The 19,241-nt window shown below is 53.8% G+C and overlaps 1 protein-coding gene across 6 annotated transcripts; it reads left to right on the forward strand.

Moving 5' to 3' along the window:
• The first annotated feature begins 1,330 nt into the window (after positions 1-1,330).
• On the forward strand, positions 1,331-16,580 carry DEF8 (differentially expressed in FDCP 8 homolog). 6 transcript variants are annotated; one of them, XM_074315006.1, is made up of 12 exons: positions 1,331-1,435; positions 5,089-5,222; positions 5,931-6,022; positions 7,278-7,427; positions 8,274-8,415; positions 9,603-9,767; positions 10,368-10,495; positions 10,636-10,749; positions 11,434-11,556; positions 12,408-12,548; positions 12,671-12,780; positions 13,697-16,580. In XM_074315006.1, exons 1-12 carry the CDS (start codon positions 1,332-1,334, stop codon positions 13,797-13,799), a joined length of 1,506 nt encoding a protein of 501 aa, XP_074171107.1. In that variant the 5' UTR covers position 1,331; the 3' UTR covers positions 13,800-16,580. The 6 variants fall into 6 exon arrangements, with proteins under 6 accessions (XP_074171107.1, XP_074171109.1, XP_074171112.1 ...); XM_074315008.1 differs by having other exon boundaries at positions 12,414-12,548; XM_074315011.1 differs by having other exon boundaries at positions 11,476-11,556; positions 12,414-12,548.
• The last annotated feature ends 2,661 nt before the right edge of the window (positions 16,581-19,241 follow it).

Below are 19,241 nucleotides of genomic sequence, written 5' to 3' on the forward strand. Positions count from 1 at the left end.
ATGATCTTCTCCTCTCACTTCCCCTTCCACCCAACTCAGGCCACACTGACCTGCTTTCTGTTTCGCAGGCTCTTTCGGTTCCTGGGGGGGCCTTTGCACTGTGGCTTCCTCCTGGAGGCTTTTCCCCAGCTCTTTTGTGGTTCTTTCTTTCTGACGTTTGGGTCTGGCTCCAGCACGGTGTCCTCCTCCCCTGACCATGTCCACTACCTTGTCACCTTGCATATTTCCTGCTTAGTGCTCGTTACGTCTCTTATTAATTGGCACCCTTGCTTAGCGTCTCTCTGGCTCTTTGAGTGCTGAGACCTTGTCTGTCTTCTCACCGCTGTCAGTACCTCAGGCAAGGTGTGGGTCAGCTGACACTGATCCAGCTCACCAACTGTTGCGAACACTCGTTTGTGCAGAGGGCCACCTGCAAGGGCCTTCTTCCTCTCAGGGCAGCCTCCCTCCGGTGCTCTTCCCTTCTCAGTCCCCGAACTTAATCACCAGAAACAGTTTCTGAGAGCCCAGAAACAGCTGTGCCTGGTCACCAGTCTTGGGCCTAAACAGTGAGAAAGCAAACAAAACCCCTGCTGCAGCCCTTAGCCTCTGGTGGGTCTGGGGCTGGGGATGGTACTGGAGACAGACAACGGGAAGGTAAAAAAATGTGTATGACAGTGATGAGGGCTATAGAGAGAAATAAAACAGTGACGTGCAGGAAGTTTAACAACCCTTCAAACACAGGCTTCTCCAACACCCCACACCATCCTCCACAGAGCAGCCCAGACCTCACTGAGCCTGTCTCCTCCTCCTGAGAGGCGGTAGAAGGACAGCGCCTTCCGCCCCCTCCTTCCCCAGATGTGAACAGCACAGGGTCGTGCAGGTGGAAGTGAGTGGGGAGAACCGGCACCTGCTGCTGGCCATCTGAGTCCCTCTTTCTTTTTTCCCCTTTCAACCACGGATTTAAAAAAATTGAATACCACTTTTTTTTTTAATTTTATTGGGGAATATTAGGAAACAGTGTGTTTCTGCAGGGCCCATCACCTCCAAGTCGTCCTTCAATCTAGTTGTGAAGGGTGCAGCTCACTGGCCCATGTGGGACTCGAACCGGCAATCTAGTCGTTCAGAAGTCGCGCTCTAAACAGCTGAGCCACCCGTCCGACCCCCTTTTTTTTTTTTAATGTATAGTGGATTCGGTTTAAACCAGGACTTTCATGATTCCGGAAAGTATAGGAAATGCAGCCCCCCCCCCCCATGCCATCTTGCACAGACGAGTTGAATTGTCACCCATTTCCCCGAGGGGGACGTGGAGGCCGCGAGGGACGCGGCGCGCAGACTCGGGTCCCCCGCGTGTCATGAGCCTCCGGGCCACAGGCGGCAGCAGCGGGCGGCGCGGTGGGACACAATGTAGCAAGGGCGGCGGAGCTGCTTACAATGTAGCGAGGGCGGCGGCGGTCAGGTGAGCCGGGGAGGGGGAGTCCAGGCGGGCCCGTGAGGGGCGGCGGGGGGGGGATGCTGGGGGTGGACGTACCGGGGCTCCCGGCCCTCGGGTGCCCACCCACTCGGCCTGCCGCACCCCGGAGCTCGGGAGCCCCCTTTCCCCACGGACACCGAGGGCGCAGAGGGTGAGGGACCTGCCTGAGGCCCCCCCGCCCGCGCCGGAGGAGGGTTCAGATCCTCTGGGTTGGGACGCCCACCCTTCGGGCTTCACCTAGGGGCTCGGGTTATTGGTGACCTCAGCTGTCCCTCACCCCGCTCCGGCAGGGTTTAGCACACCAGACGTAGTATGGCCCCCAGGTGACACTGTCACTGCTTCCAGCCATCAACACGCACTGTCTGTGGGATTCGTGAGGCCCTTGGGGACCCCTGTGGCTGTGCTGCCATGCCGCTCTGAACCTCAGTTTCCTCACCTATGAAATGGGTGGAGTGGTGGAAGAGACCTGCCTCAGTGTGGGCTGGTTAGTGAGGGTCCCCAGAGTGTATATCTGTTGCCACTGTGGATGAAGGTGAGGGAGGTACCGTTTGGGGGTGGCTGGTAGTGGCCACCCTGCCAGTACTCAGTGGCAAACAGCCCTTAAAGGGACAGTAACCCTCCCCTGTCCTCTCCAGGAAGGATTATGGGGCCCTCCGGTGGCGGCTGGGGTGATAACAGGACCTCTTGGTGACTCTGAGGGAAATATGATTCTCTAACTTGGAAGGAGGGAAAGTGAGGCTGAGAGAGATCAAGGGACCCTACTCATTCATCCAGGTCCCCTGTGCCAGGCTTGGGGCTGGCACTGCCCATAAGGAGGTAAATGAAAGAAGCTTTTTCCGGGGGAACTTGCAGCCCAGAGGAGAGCTGCTGGGAAGAGCCGAGGTGTTCCTGCCTTGAAGCTACTCTGGTCATATTTTTAAAATGCTGGGAGGTTTCCAGGGAGAGACCCCTGGGGTGGGGCTGGTCGTCACGTGATGACGGACAGTTTGCCCAGTAGCAACTCTGGGCAATGGGCCCACTGCCACATACAAGTACTTAGTCCTTTCACCCACCCAGGAGGTAGGCATTCTCCCTTACTTCTGGGCAAGAAAATGGGGTCACTTAGCTCATCATTTGGAAAGCCAGAGTTTAAATCAGCATGGTCTGATTCTTAATAATAATAGTGACAATAACAATAAGTTGTACCCAATATTTATTGGATGCTTACCATGTGCTGGCCAGGGTCCTCAGAACTTTGTATTAACAAATTTAATCTTAACAATAACACTATACAGTGGGTGCTATTATTACCCCCTTTGAGACATGAGAAACCTAAAGCAAAGGAAGGGTGAGGCATTTGCCCAAGCTAGGAGCCTACAGAGCTGGAATTTGAATAGGGCCAATTCATCTTATTACCACAAGGCTGTTGGAGTGATCAGTCAGGATCTGTTTTTGTTGCAAGAGACAGAAATCCCCCTCCCAATAACAGTGGTTTAAAAAGAAGTTTCTTTCTTTCTCATTTGAATGAAGCCCAGGGGTGAACAGCTCAGGGCTTCTCTGTCACAAACCAAGGTGGCTGCTCCAGCTCCACCCATTACATCTTAATCCCAGACTGCAAGAGGCAGGAAGAGGTGAAGAGGGAGGGGCAGCCCCTCCGCTTAAGTACAATTCCCAGAAAGTCTTTGAGAGATTTCTGTTTACATCTTGCTCAGAACATGGTCATATGACCACATTTAGCCGTAGAGAAGCTGGGAAGTCATGTGATAAGCTCAAAGTAAAGGTTCCCCACTGTCAAAGGAAAACCAGACCTGGACAATTGTTAAAACAGTAAATATAGGTTTTACTCAGGACAATTGCAATAGGGGAAAAGAGACCTCTGGCTAGAACCGAGCTCAATTCTGAACACAGCCTGGGCCAATGGGATCTATAACCAAGGAGCAATTTGGATCGATGGATGGAAAATCGCTAAAAGGAGACATTAAGGGTGAGGGGGGTTCTGGCTAAACTGACCTAAGGGGATCTCTGCTGAAGCCAGGCCAGCATGATCAGACATCTGGGGTGGGGGAAGGAATGAGGAACCCAATCAGATATGACAGTGACCAGATATCAGGGTAGGGGACTCTCGCTAAACTGACTTAGCAGGATTTTTGCTAAAACTGGATTTTAAAAGGAAGGGCACAGATGGGCTTAGGAGAAGGTTCAGGAGCTTGAGTGAAGCCTGGGTGAGCAAAGAACCTTTCTCACCACTCAGGAAGAAGGGGTGCGTGAATCCCAAGACAGTTGGATCTCTCCTGTACTATGGGTGCTTCCTAGGCCACTCAGGCCCCTACCATCTGGTGGAACACTGGGCATCAGGGCCCACCCACCCGGCATGAGACGCTGTAGCCAATAGGTAATAAGAGAGGAGGCTTGAGCCCATGGCACCTGTGACCTCCTCCGTCTTGACCTGGGGGCCGCCAATCAATGGGTGCTAGTTTCTGCCAGACTGTAACTCTCAACCCACATTCCCACCACAGAGGCCAAACAGGCAGAACAGGTCCCACCAGTGGTGTGGGAGTTCCTGGCCCAGATGTAGGACAGCCAGCACTGGGCACGTGTGGGAGTGGCCCTGGGCTCAGTTCTCTTTCCTGGGAGGGAGCAGATAGAAGTCATAGGATTATCTTTTATAATTATGAATTATTTCAGCCTATAGATAGATGGGTGTAGAGAAAGCAAAACCAACACGCAGGCACGTACTCCAAAGCTTTAAAAAAAAAAAAGTATCTGCGACTTCCTTCGAACTCATCTCACCCTGGAGGCCCAGCTAGTTAGGTGTGGGGACCTGGGACGCACACTCCTACCTAAATCAAAGCCCCTTCCTCTGCCAGGAACCATCGCCCTGTGTGTGCCAGTATGCTGAGCTGTAGGGAGGGAAAAGCAGTGCCAGGTGGTGAACCGGACACTTCCTGCCTGTTGCCTGGGATCCCACACTGATGGGCCTCAGGGAGCATCAGCGGGAACCCAGGCCAGTGAGGTGCCAGCAGGACATGAAACTCCATGGGGCCCTGGAAAGGTGGGCCCTGCCCACGGCCACACTGCAAGTGGCGGAGAAGGCCTGGGCCCTGGCAGTGGCTACAGCACTGTGCCCTCGGATGGTCATCACTGACTGTTACACTCAGGGGCTATGGTTTCGGGGTATGCTGACGAGAAAGGAGAGCATTGGTTGGGGGACCAGGAGTGAGGAAGTGACTCCTGGGAGGCGAGTGTCAGGGGGACAGTCAAGCCTTTCCCTCTGCGGACAGCAAAGTCATGGCTGGACTGTAGCTGCAGGAGGCATCTGTGGCCACAGGACCCTGGGGTGGGAGGCAGGGACTTGGGGCCCAGACCTTCTCTCTGGGCACCCTTGCATAGGTCAAGTCCTTCTCCTAGCCTCGCTTGTCCCATCTGCATAGTGGGACTACGCTGAATGCCATTGCTCCTACTGAGGGGCACCACCAATGGGGGCCTGCGTGAAGGGATTGAGATGGTGGCCATGGTATGGCGGTGCTCCACCCAGACCCTCCTGGGGAGTGAGAGGCCAGGCATCCCCTCTGAGAGCACAGAAATGCAGGGAGGGGGTGAGGTGCAGGGAGTCTGGGAGCTGGATGTCACCTCTGCCCCTGCCCCGCCACACCCCGCAGGTGGGGTGCTATGGAATATGATGAGAAGCTGGCCAGGTTCCGGCAGGCCCACCTCAACCCGTTCAACAAGCAGCTGGGACCAAGGCGGCATGAGCAGGGGGCTGCTGAGGAGACCCCTGACGTCACTTCTGAAGGTGGGTGGCAGGGGAAGCCTGTGTGGGTGATCTGACCCCCACTCGGGCCTCTCCCTCTCTGGCGGTTTCTCCTGTGGAGGTGCCGGCTCCCCACCGAGCTGGGCACTGTACTGGCGTTTCCTTTTATGTACAGCACAAATCACTTTCCACCTGTTCTGCAGTTACTTCCTTCGGCCCCTTTATTAAGAGTGAATGCTCCTGAGGGCAGGGATTTGTGACTGTCTTGCCACTGCTGTGGCCCAGGGCCCACAGGAGCAGGTAGTCCTTCAGGGAACACTTAGGGGGTGAGCTGAGAGCGGAGAGCTGGGGGATGGAGCACTTGTGAGGGCAGGAGCTGCCAGACGGCAGGTGGAGTCCGCATGGTACTCGGCTCTGTGGTGCAGCCCTCCGTGCTTTTCTGGAATCCATATATGCACGCATGCACAGGTGTTTGCTTAGGCACTGGGATGTTTCTGTCACACTGGTCTTTTAGCGCCAGGGGTGTTTTGTGTGTCACCTTTTTGAATGGCTCTTTCTTATCTGCACAAGGGTGCAGATTCCTTTGCAAACAGGGCAGATGCCAGGGCAGGGCCAGGCTCCCCTCAGCACCTCCTGTGGGCTCCCCAAATCCCCGAGGGCCCTTTCTGCTCTCAGCGGCCCTCACCCCCTACGGGGGGTAAGGCAGACTGACTTCTCTCTTTCTGTTACCCTCCACCCACCTCATGCCAGAGGCCTTGCCAGAGCCACCCCCTGAGGACTTCCACTGCGCCGAGCGTGTGATGGATCTCGGTCTGTCCGAGGACCACTTCTCCCGCCCCGTGGTAAGATTCATGCTCTGGGGGGACACTGGGGAGCACCCAAGGTGTGGGGAGCCAGCCATCCAGCCATCCTCAGTACCCCCCACCCCCGCATCGGGCTGGTGGAGACACGCTGGACCTGAGGTTTGCGAGCCGGCTGTTCTCATGCAGGGCTGCTCCTCCCCCTGCACTCCAGGCTTTTGTGACACAGATGTGAGGCTCACCCTTCTGGGGTCCTAGGGAACCCTGCAGACAATCCTCAGGGCGAGGCTGAAGGAGGGACAGAGAAGCCCATGCCCACCTCCCACCACAACTCGGCTTGGCTGGGCCCTGCTTGTCTGTTCTGCATTTTGTTCCATGGAAACCATATTTAAATAAATGAATGAATGAATGGGCTTTGATGAATTTAAACAAAACTTTGAAAATCTTTTAGTTTAATGCAAACTGCCTCTAACTTTTATTTGAGAGAAACGTTATAGTAACATTCAAATGTAACTTAAATAAAAAAGATTACCCCCAAAGCACCAAGTTCTAATCTACTTTTCATCTCGTATGTGGCCTTTAAGCTTTGCAGGTACAGATATATATATTTCATTTGCGTGTCGTATCTTTATTGTACCATTTTTGAGGCCCTCCTATGTGCCGCTCACCGACCTCTAAGAGGAGAGGCCTAGCCTCCTTGCCTGGTGTCCTGGAGCCCAGGATGTCTCCTGAGAACAGCCACATCCCTTCCTGGGCCCCTGCTCCCCAGCTTAGACCTGGGCCTGTCTTCCTTCCCCAGTGGCAGTGGAGTCCTGAGTCCAGGACTTTGCTGGGCCCGACCCTGGGTTGCGGTGAGGTGCTGGGGTGGGAGGTGGGTGGGTGCCTGCAGTGACTCTGGGCTTGGTGATTAAGCGGGAGGCCACTTCCTCTCCATCGTAATAGGGCGAGTGTCATTTCCCCAGCTTTCATCCAAGAGGAAGCTCCGTAGAGGTAAGCAAAATAGCACAGCCAGAAAAGCGATTGCATTTCTAAAAGAAGGAAGTTGTGTTTTGAAAAACCTCCTTGACTAGGTCTTCAGAGGCCTGTGGGTAGATAGGTCAAGCTGGGGGGCAGGTGGTGTGTGGTGGCTCCTACTCACGCTGCTAACTTCTCTGGGACGTGAATGAGTTCTTCACCCCTTCTGGGCAAGCAGAGGTGGGAGGTCTGTTCTGAGCCTAACTGTCCATGAGGACAGGCCTGGCCTGACAGGAGAGCAGGGGGGCGGGCATCTGACTCGTGTGCCCGTCCTCACCCCCAGGGTCTGTTCCTGGCCTCCGACATCCAGCAACTGCGGCAGGCGATTGAGGAGTGCAAGCAGGTGATTCTGGAGCTGCCTGAGCACTCAGAGAGGCAGAAGGATGCTGTAGTGAGACTCATCCACCTGCGACTAAAGTTCCAGGAGCTGAAGGTGGGTGCTGGCCTGGCCCTCCGTGGAGGGCGCCGGGGCTGACTGGCTGAGGCAGAAGCTGCCCAGAAAGGCAGGAAGAGACATGGGCTCTCCTACTCCACGTGCAGACGATTTCTCTGTCAGTCTGACTTTCACTGGCCAGTCCTGGGTCACGTGCTCACCCACTGGAGGAAGTGGGTGAGATAAGGTTCACCTTGAATCACATGACTCAGGGTTGGTTCTTGAAGGTGACCACAATGGGGGTAGTGGGTCTTGGAGGCCAAAAACCACAGGCGTCCATAACGTTGTCCTCAAGAGGGTGCCTTCTGGCCTGGCTGCCACCGTCTATGGGAATGTAGAAAGTAGAATGCTCTTTAGGATGTAGGTAAGGCTGTGGTAAGAAAGACACTCAGAAGACAGTGGCTTCAAGGAATTAGGTGTGTAATTTTACTCATGGAGAAATGCTATAGGTGGTCCAGGGCCCATAAGTCAGCTAATGGTGTTAGGAACCTCAGGTCCTCCTTTTTTGTTGCTCTGCCAGTCCCTGGGGGAATCCAAAATGGCCCTACTACACATCTGGGTCTGCATTCAGCCAGCAGGCAAACAGGCAGGAAGGGCAGAGCAGGTCATGTCACCCTGTCCCCACGCCCTAACAGGGCTGCGCCTAAGTGCCCGGGGTTGGGAAGGTAGTCTGCTGTCTGGGTGTCCAGGCCTGGCTCTCACTGCAGCATTCTGTTGCTAAACAGAAGGGGGTGTGACTTTGGGGCAGACTCACAACTCTGCTGCAAATGGTGCCTGGAAGAAACAAGTCGAGGGGCTCATGTGAAGCCCAGCTCCCCTGGCACCCCTCCCTGGGCCTCTTTCCAGGACCCCAATGAAGATGAGCCCAACATCCGAGTCCTTCTGGAGCACCGCTTCTACAAGGAGAAGAGCAAGAGTGTGAAGCAGACCTGTGACAAATGTAACGCCATCATTTGGGGGCTCATTCAGACCTGGTACACCTGCACAGGTGAGTCAAGATCAGACCGGCTACTCTGCATGGGCCGGTGCGTCCCAGGGAAGGGTAAGGACCCTGCAGGTCTGCTGCCACGTCTGCATTGTGTGCAGTTGAATTCTCTACAGTGTCTTTGGGACTCACTGAGCCCTGGGCATGCTGGGATACGCAAGGGATGAAACTCCCACCCCTGCCTTCACTGGACTCACAGCCACACCCGCACTTTTAGTATGGGGCCACTAGCCACACTTGGCTCTTCAAACTAAATTTAAGAAATGTGTAGTTTCTCAGCTGTATTGTCCACATCACAAGTGCTCAGTAGACGCATGCGGGCACTACAGGGAGAATGTTTTCATCATTACACAAAATTCCACTGGATGGTGCTGTTCTGGCTGAGAAATCGATAAGTAAATGACACGGTGTGTGAGGCAGTACAGCTCAGTGAAGAAGAATAAGGAAAGGGAGTAGCATGTGTCGGGGACTGGGGTAGGTGTGACCTCACGCTCGAATGAAAAGACACCAACTGACGTTTCAGCAGAAACTTGGAGGTCAGGGAGCAAGCCAGGGGTCATGTGTGCAGGAAGGTTCCTATGGGGAGGGATGTGTGGCGTCTTCAATGAGGAGCCAGAGCAGCAGAGCTGGAGCACTGCGTCTGAGAGGAGAGGTGGCTGAGGGGGCTCCTGCTGCAAACACCCAGGTTTCACCCGTCACTCTGGCTGCTGAGCTGGGCCTGGACAGAAGGAGGGTTGCAAAGGTGGAAATGGGGGGATCAGGATGGGGAAGTTGGGGATGAGAAGTGGCTACTAGCCAGTGAACTATCTGAAGGACTGAAAACGGGGTGCCAGAGAGAGGTGCTGGGATGAGTTCTCGGTTTTTAGTGTCAGCAGGAGGACAGGTGGAGTCGCTGAAGTCTGAGGTGGAATTGCTGTGTCTGGGGTGGGTTTGGTGAGACGAAATCCCCTTCAGATGGCCTGGCTTTGAATGGCTGCTAGGCCCTGAGGCTTTGGAATTCGGAGTTCAGGGGCAAGGTCTGCACATGCCTTCAGGGCCAGTGTTGGGGATGGGGACCAAGGGCCTGCAGTGAGAAGCTCTTGGATTGGTCTGGGAATCCGGGTAGAGCCCCCCTGGGGGTCCCGGCAGCTGAACGTCAGCCTGGGCCACAGGAGGCACATTGCTGCTCCACTTCCCTACCCCCATCCCAGGATGTTATTACCGCTGTCACAGCAAGTGTCTGAACCTCATCTCCAAGCCCTGCGTGCGCTCCAAAGTCAGCCACCAAGCCGAGTACGAGCTCAACATCTGTCCAGAGGCGGGGCTGGACAGCCAGGATTACCGGTGTGCAGAGTGTCGCGCGTCCATCTCTCTACGTGAGTGCCGGGAAGGAACAGCCGTTGGAGGACATGGGGTGAATCCTAGCTATGGCCAGCATGGCTCCTGCAGACGCGTCTCTTTCCTTGGGAAACAACAAAGGGCTGTTACAGCACTTTGTGATTTCCCACTCAGTACGACTGAGGATCCAGCCCAGGTCACCCAGCAGTACCACAGGGCTGGGCCTGCACCCAACCTCCCGTGTGTGGCCATATTGTCACCGAAAGCCCACCTAGACAGGGACTAGGAAAACCACACGGTAGTCATGCACGTGCTGCGCGCGCGTCAGGCCATGTTCCTAGAGATTTACTGATGTTCGTTCACGGGGTCCCCTCAGCAGTCCCCGCGGGGCGGTCCTATTGTCCCATTTTACTGATGAGAAAACCACAGGCAGCCAGGCGCCTGACACACCTAATGTGTAGCGGCTGAGAAGAGGCTGAATCAGGTCCTGAAGTGGAACCCCAGGCTCAGCTGGCTCTTTTCCTCACGTGCTATGGGCACAGCTGGGCGACAGGCCCGCACCACGTGGCATGGAAACCAAGTGGGGGGGGCGGGCCCTGAAACGAGCGCCGACTTGGTAACGACCGCCCCCTCCGCAGGGGGCGTGCCCAACGAGGCCCGGCAGTGTGACTACACAGGTCAGTACTACTGCAGCCACTGCCACTGGAATGACCTGGCCGTCATCCCTGCTCGCGTGGTGCACAACTGGGACTTTGAGCCGCGAAAGGTGAGGGAGGGAGGGTGGGGGCATGACCCCAGGTAGGGCAGGGGCGTGGCCCAGAGGAGCCAGAGCCGGTGCAGGCTCCAGGGGGCGTGGCCGGGGTGGGGGGGGGGTTGCTGCATGTGCCCGCTCCATCATGCCCCCAGGTGTCTCGCTGCAGCATGCGCTACCTGGCGTTGATGGTGTCACGGCCTGTGCTCAGGCTCCGGGCGATCAACCCTCTTCTGTTCAACTACGTGGAAGAGCTGGTGGAGATACGGGTGAGGCGGGTAGGGTGCGCTGCGGGGACCCCGCCTCCCTAGAGCCCCGTGTCCTGCGCGGTCCTCTGCGGATTACAGACGCTAGAGCCACATCTGCGCACAATATGATGTTAGGCCCAGAGGCAATTTGAAATTTTCTAGTACCCACATTAAAAGACTAAAAAGAGGCAGGAAAAGTTATTTTTAATCATGTATCTTTCCTGCATAACCCAACGTTTTCAACTTAATCAGTACACATTACCAAGTCACGATATTGCTTTTCTTTTCACTTCCCGGGTATATTCTACACTTAGGGCAGTGCTCAGGGCTTACACGTGGCTGTTGGCCACTCTGTTTGCCAAGCCAGCAGGAAGGTAGGGCCCGCGTGACTGTGTCTCTGGTGAAGTGCTCAGAAGGGATTCGATCCCCATTAAAGGGGAGGAGACTGAGGCAGAGTCTGTTTACTTATCACTCCCCGGGCCAGTCAAGGGGAACTGGGGCTCTGCTTGCTGCCCAGACCCGCGTGTGGGGTGGAGCACCTGAGGATCAGTGAGCCTCAGGGTCCTGCCCGGCCTGGAAGCTGTGGTCTGAGCGTCAGCGTGGCTGGAGCACTGGGATCTGGGCCCATCCTGGGGGTGTATAGGGACTGGCCCAGCGTGCAAGGTGACGCGGCTTCCTGTGCCGCCCCATGGAGGGCCCCAGCAGCCGCTGCCATGGCCTGGGAGCCCACCACCCTCCTGTCCGCAGAAGCTGCGTCAGGACATTCTGCTCATGAAGCCGTACTTCGTCACTTGCAAGGAGGCCATGGAAGCACGTCTGCTCCTGCAGGTCAGACCACTGGCCTGGGGGGTGGGGGTGAGGGTCCTGGGGGGAAGGGCAGGTCAGAAACAGCCAGAGAGACGGGCACGGCATGCCCAGGTCTTTTTCGGAAGACTTGATGTCTTCTGTGTGTCACGCCTCTCATGGAGGGTTTTCCACACTCCGACCCGGGGAACACTAGGTCTATAATGAGCGAACAGACGTTCTACCCATAGAAGTGTCCTGTGATCACATCACGTGGGAACAGAGAAGCAAACGCGTCCCTGCTGCCTGTCAGTGAATCTCCAGGCCTGCCTAGGCAGGGCTGACCACAAAACGCTTTCCAAGGGGTACCCGTTTATTCACCGAGTGCCTGCTATGGGCAGACACTGTTCTAGTTCTGGGAGCAGTGAACAAAATAAGATCCTGCCCTCATCTCAGACAGTGCCCTTCGGGTGGGGAAGAAAAGAACAATAAGCAGTACATCGGGGTGGTGAGGTCTGTGGACAAGAAAAAGCAGGGAAAGGCGTAAGGAATGTTGGGGCAGTAAATGGGGGTCAGGACCCAGAGTAAATGCGGTGTGCCTGGCGGAGGTGCGGTGTGCCTGGCGGAGGTGCGGTGTGCCTGGCGGAGGTGCGGTGTGCCTGGCGGAGGTGCGGTGTGCCTAGTGAGCCAGGAGGCCGCTGTGGCTGGAGGGGCTGTATGGTGACACCATCTGAAGTCTGTTGCTTCCATGAGCGCGCCAGGACCCTTGGCCAGGCACCTCTGGGAGTGGGGGGAGGGCAGGCAGGTCAGTGCCGCTCCCAGGTGGGCGTGGTGGAGGGTTGGGCACTGGGAGGGGCTTCACGCAGCGCGTGCAGTCATGCGGCTGGGCTCCGCAGCTCCAGGACCGGCAGCACTTTGTGGAGAACGATGAGATGTACTCCATCCAGGATCTGCTAGACGCTCACACGGGCCGCCTGGGCTGCTCGCTCACCGAGACCCACACACTGTTCGCCAAGCACATCAAGCTGGACTGCGAGGTGGGTGCCCCACAGCAGACCACGTGTCTCTGCTCCCAGTCCTGAGGGCGGGGAGGCCACGTGTCCCTGGCCTCAGGTGCCCTTCGGAGCAGCGCTGACCTGCTCCCCCCCTCCACTCACAGCGGTGCCAGGCCAAGGGTTTCGTATGTGAGCTCTGCAGAGAGGGTGACGTGCTGTTCCCCTTCGACAGCCACACATCCGTGTGCAGTGACTGCTCTGCCGTCTTCCACAGGTTGGTGTGGCGTTGATCCCCCCCCCCCCACACACACACACCTCAAGCCGGGTGCCAGCGAGGCTTCCTCTACGGGAGAGGGACAGGGAGAAGTTTGGGCTCCGTCTCCGCTGCCAGATTTTCAAAGCCCTTTGCTTTGATCCTTAGATATAGAGTTAGGCCTTGATGTCTGTGACTAAGCTGAGAGTTCCACTGGCAGCAAGCACCTGTGGGCCTGGGGAGGGGGCGCTGCGGCCCTGCCCCGGGGACCACGGCTCACCTGCTTCCCCTTCCACCTGCATGGAGGTTGCCCTCCCAGGCTTAGAACAGGCCAGAGGTTCCGAAAGTTTCCAGTTCCCGGCACTTCTAGTGTCTGAGTTTTTTCAAACTTGTCTCGCTCTGCTAAAAGAAATATCTAACGTTTTGTCTGTGAAGTACTGAGGGCCAAACAACTTATGCGTGTATGAACCGAAGACCTATTGGATGTTTGGGAAAATAATACACATAAATTGGAAGAAAAGTATATTAACTCTTTACTAAGCACAATTACTAATAATGTGTGTCTGCCTGCTGGGCCCCGCACAGCTTCTCACACTTGATTCAGATGGGACACCACCACCCCCATTTCTGTCCACACTGAGTTTTGCCTGCCCCTTGCTGTTTGTCTAGCAACAGCTGACGTCATAGGCTTGCAGAGCTGGGATTGCTGAGAAAGGTCTGTAGCAAAACATGTGGAAACTGGGAGGCGCCGCACCAGAGGTGCCCAGTGGCAGTCTTGGCAGACACACCTGGGCAGACCCTGCTTGGGGGAAACTATGCCTCGGTTCCCCCAACTGTAGAGGGGGATATTAGGACCTGACTTAGGAAGCTTGTGAAGAATTTTACACTGGTAGAAGTTTACATGCAGAGAGCCCTGACCCTGTCTCCCTGTCCCCAGGGACTGCTACTACGACAACTCCACCACGTGTCCCAAGTGTGCCAGGCTTACCTTGCGGAAGCAGTCGCTTTTCCAGGAGCCTGGGACAGACGTGGACGCCTAGAGTGGTGGGCATCACTCCCGGGCCTGTCTGGCGCCCACTCTACTGGTCATCGCCAAAGTCAAGCTGTTTCTTGTGCTCTGAAGACTCCTAGGGTACCCCTGGACCTGTGCTCCCCCCGTCCCTGCACACACCCCCCCGTGCTGGGCCAGAGGGGTATACGCACCATGAGGACCATCACCTGCGGGTCCTTGTTGGGACTTGGTGCTATGCCGGCTATTTCCTGGATGTGCTGCTGTGAGGGCCAGAATGTGCCCCCCACTGCAGGGCTCTGTGGGCAAGGGAGTGGGAGAGGGCTTCTCGTTTCCCCCATGGGGCCAAGGCCACCCTGGGAACCATGGAGGGCTTCAGGGGAGTGGCCGGCAAGGCCCAAGGATGCCAGCTGCAAACACCCAGCCTTGGCCTGAGTTTTCTCTGAAGTGGATGGTTTGGGATCTACCTGCAGGCTGCCAGCTCCCCTTGTCTCTGTGGGGTCGTCTGGATGTCCCTGGCCAGGGCTCTTTACAACTGTCCCCGAGGTTCTGGAGTAGATTAGGGGTTGCCTGGAGAGAACAGGGATTAGTTGACAGGGCCAGTCCAGGGGTTACAGGTTCATTTTGTACAGCATGGAGGAAAGTGGCCACGGAGCTCAGCCCTGGGTGGGCCAGCCACTGCTGCCTTGGCCTAGCCCAGCTTACCCTGGTGCTCTGAACTGGGTGGCTGGGCATCCATCCTGGAGGCTGTCCTGCTTCCAGCTGTGCCCCTACGTGAGGTTCCCAGTTTGGCAAGAGGGTTAGTTACAGTAAGTAGGCTTGAGTGGCATTTCTGAGGATGAGATTTGCCCAATGAGGTCTGTGCTGCTGCTATAGTGTCTGCATAGGACTAGACAGCTTGGAGACCAGCCAGGGGGCAGCTGAGGTCAAGTGCTGGGGCCGAAAGCCCATGAAGGAAGACTGAGGTGTGCATGGTTCCATGCCCCAGCGGACAAGGGCCCCCTGCACAGAGGACGAGACTCACAGCCCTTTGGTGGGAGCTGTGGCAGGTCTCCCCGTTTGCCAGAACACTCTGTACTTTGGAGACCCTGCGCTGAGGGGAAGGCCCGGGGGAAGAGGACATTTCAGGGCATGGCTTCCCACTCTTTTTCCTGCCGTGGACTGTGCTTGGATGTCACTTACAGGTGGCAGATGGTGGGCAGAGAACACAGCACTGGGGTATCCATCCCCCCTGACTGGGAAGCAGGAGAGATGCCTCTGGTACAAGGGTCAGCTCAGCTTGCTGCCCGATGTGGGGGTGGGTGAAGGCAGTGTCACAGGGTGGCTTTAGGCTGTGTGCTCTGCCATGTGAGAGTGTTGAGGTGCGTCAACACTGGGTCCTGGGCCTGCTTCCCCTTCTCTAGAGCTGCCTCACATTTCCATCATGGGGATATTAGCCATTCTCAAGTTCACTGTGTAATCAACATCACATTGCTCAGTGACAATCCGAGTGCAGAGGAAACGTCAATGTGCTGGATGGAGTTGGCTCCCCCCACGCCCCTTCCTACCTACCTCTGCTGATGAGTCTGATCAGAATCGTGTGGCCTTTCTGAAAGCAGAACGGTATAATAAGAACCTATTGGGGGACCAGTTGGCACAGCCAGCACCTCACAGAAAAGCAGCGAGGGACACTGCTGTAACGATGTTGCAGCCACTGTCATTAAATTTGTGTTCTCTAGATTCTGGTGTGTGTGGTAAGTGGGGACAAGGCAGGGTTTGCTGACATGCAGACCAGCCTTCCCCATCCAATGGTGTATAATGTAATCTGGTTTGGGAGAGTAGGTGTTCTTGATGGGTGGCAAGCAGCGTGGACCTGCGTGTCAGGCGTAGGCCAGCCTGATCCCTTTTGTGACACGGACTGCTCGGGTTCTGGGAGGCACTGAGCCCTGAGCTGGGCAGGCAGACAATGCTCTGTAAATAGAAGCGATGTCTTATTTCCAGGCATGGTGGAAGGGTTGTCTCACTAACCCAGTGTAGCGGAGTCACAGGTCCAGCTCCTAGCAGCCTGTTCCATCTTCACAAACTAGCCCTCACTGCATCTCAAGGCCATTCCCATTACCCTTGGACTTCAGGAAATCATGAAACCCCTCTCCCAAATTATTTCCACACCTCTGTGACGTACATTTTTCTACAGAGAGATGATTTACGTTTTTATCATGATCTCAAAGGGGCCAAGACCCAGAAAATTCGGGAATCTGCTTTACACAGTGTCTGCACATCATCCATACCCAATTGCAACACAGATGGGCTGGTGGCAACCCTGTTCCAAAAGAAACCAGAGTGCTCTAAGGGAGACCGCAGAGGCTGGGAGGAAAGACATGCGAGGGCCGTATGTAGGTCCCACACTAGCGTGTTTGAGCTTCGCCTCCAACTGCAAATAACAAGCTCTACTGTGGACACGAGGTGGCCTGCAATCTACACCCCCCCCCCCTTTCAGGTTATAACATAGTATTTTCTTTTAACCTTTTTATTTTGACAAACTCAGATTTACAGAAACGTTGCATTCCTATTTACTCGTCTCCTGGATTCCATTAACATTTTGCCCCATTCGCTTTCTTCTCCCCCCCTCCCCACACACACACTTTTCTGAACCATTTGACAGTAAATTGCACAGATGATGCTCCTTCACCTCTAAGTATTATAGTTCTGTGTATTCCTCCCTAACACGGACTTTATCTCACATGGCCACAGTGCAAGGATCAAAACACACCCATAAACTAACACTGATATACCATAAAACCTACAATAAACCTTATTCAGATTTTGCCTTGCAGTTGTCATGTCTCTTCAGCATTCTTAAATTTGGAGGGGTGCATGATGATATTTTTGAAGAGCGCAGGCTAATTATTTTGAAGAATGTCCTTCAATGTGTGTTTTTCTGATTGGATTCAGGTTTTGCACTTTTGGTGGGAATTCCAGAGATGATGCCACATCCTTAGCCCATCATCTGTCCTGTTTGTGGAGGGGATGACTTTGATCCACCTGTCTCCTGTGTCCTTTGGACCTGTTCCTGCTTTAGGGACTCATTTACTTTCTAGCACAGCAAGGTGTTCTGGGCTTGTATTTTCCCAGCCCTCAAACCAGCCATTTCATTAATTGTGAGTGAACTCAAACTTCTTTTTATGTTTTAAGATCCAATTTATTTATTGATGAGTTAGGTATTTTGTTCACTTTTCTGTTGGATTTTTGGTCTTTTTTCTTCTCAATCTGTAAGAATTCTTCACATATCAGCGATATGAGCCTATTGACTGTGAGCTTCATTGCAAATATTTTCTTCAGTTGTCAATCGCCTTTGGCTTTGTTTGTAGTTTTCCCCAGGGAAAGGTTTTGTTTTGTTTCCGTTTTTATGTGGCAACATTGATTAATCTTTTTGTTTATGTCACCTGGATTTTGAGTCATAGAACATCTTTCCCCACACTCAGGTCAAAGAGACATTCATCCATGTGTGTTAGTACTCGTATGGTTTCAATTTTCACTTGTAGACCCCTTATCTGTTTGATTTATCTTCTATATGCTGTGAAGTATGAATCTAATTTTATCTTTTTCCAAATGGTTAACAAGTTGTCCTTCAACCTTTTCAAAAAAGTCTATCTACCTATTTCTGGGCTATTTTATTCCACAGGTATGACTAGCCTATTCTAGTCCCAGTTCTGATTACCACACTAATTTATTACAGATGCTTTACAGTGTATTTTCACGTCTAGAAGGGCTGCTCTTCTCATAGTTCTTCTTTTTTAGAGAAGTGTTTTCCTGGGTGTTCTAGCATGCAATCTTTAAAGCACATATTTAAATAAAATTTTAATGACAAAATCTGATACTCTCCAGTGTCAAAATGAAGCTAGCAGAAATGGGTTTTCCTGGGATGTTAAATATCTGGAGGCAGAGGCTTGGCTGGGCCTCTTCCTTTGAGGTCGTCTTGTTGCTTTTGGTTTCACTCTGCTTAACTTTCGCTTACACACCCTGAAAAACCACCTAAGAGAGTTGTTGTGAGCGCCGCTTTTTCTCATTGTACAATTCCCTGTAGCAGTTTATTGCATCATTGATTGCTCTTGAAACTTTCAGTTTCCACTCATCATTGGGGCTGCTACTGCTAAGGAACTGCAAGCCAGCCTCAAAATGCGAGAAGGCCATCTCGAGCTCTCCTGTGGTTAGCTGGCGCAGAGTGGGTGCAGTGTCTTCGCTCCCCTCCTCTCCTTCTGGCTCCCATTCTCGCTGCATCAGCTCCTCATTTGAGAGTGCTTCCTCATGGGACCGTAGCAACTGGTCCACATCAGCTTCTACAATCTCTTCAAAAGCCACATTCCTGGCAAGGGTGACAATGTTCTGTTGAAGGAGTGCAATGTCATCTGTTTGGGAAACACGCTGGTACTGAACACACTGGGGCCACATTTTCTTCCACATACTGTTCATTGTTGCTGGTCTGAGAGCCTCCCAAGCTATTGCAATGTTGTCCACAGCATCCACGATGCTGTAGCTTCTCCAAAACTCCCTGATCACAGCTGTATTCTCCCCATCTGTCGCTTCTAGAATGTGCTCAAAAGTCCTTCTTAGATAATGAGCTTTAAAGGTGGAGGCTATACCTTGGCCCATGGGCTGGATGAACTCAGCTATACTGTCATGCAGGTATTCCACTCTTACATTATCAGACAGATCGCTCAAATTTAATGGGTGGCATGGTGCATTGTCTAAAATAAGCAATGCTTTGTTCGTTAGATTATTTTGGGCACAGTATTTTTCAACGGCAGGGCAAAAAAAGTATGTAAACCACTCATGAAAAATGCTCCTGGTTGCCCAAGACTTTTTGTTTGAGCGCCAAATCACAGGCAAATTGGGCTTGGAGTATCCCTTCAGGGCCCTGGGGTTTTCTAAGTGGTAAACCAGTAAGGGCTTCAACTTAAAGTCCCCAGCTGCGTTGCCACCAAGAAGCAGCATCAAGCGATCTTTGGATGATTTAAACCCTGGCTCAGCTTTTTCTTCTACAGAAATAAACGTTCCTTCAGGCATTCTCTTCCAATACAGCCCTGTCTCATCTACGTTAAAAACTTGCTGGGGGGTGTACTCACCTTCTTTGATTATACTTTTCAGTACTTCTGGATAAGCGTCCTTGTTTTCAGGAGCTGTGCTGTTCATCTTGAAGCGCGGCAAACAATGGCGCTCCTTGAATCTCACAAACCACCCTTTACTTGCACTGAACTTTTCCTTGTGAGAGCTTTCACCTTGTTCACGCTGTAAGTCATCAAACAAACTCTTAGCCTTCTCCTGAATAATGGTGACACTCAGGGGCATGTTTCGCTGGCTCTGGTCTTCAAGCCACACATGCAACAATCGCTCCATGGTCTCCATGACTGCACTTCGATAGCGAGTCAACCGAGAGGCTCTCAAGGGAGTAGCTATTTGTGAACTCGCTTTGATTTTTTCTTTATTATCTCTGATT

This window comes from Rhinolophus sinicus, linkage group LG11 (assembly GCF_036562045.2).
Source record: "Rhinolophus sinicus isolate RSC01 linkage group LG11, ASM3656204v1, whole genome shotgun sequence".
In the NCBI taxonomy this organism is placed as follows: Eukaryota; Metazoa; Chordata; class Mammalia; order Chiroptera; family Rhinolophidae; genus Rhinolophus; species Rhinolophus sinicus.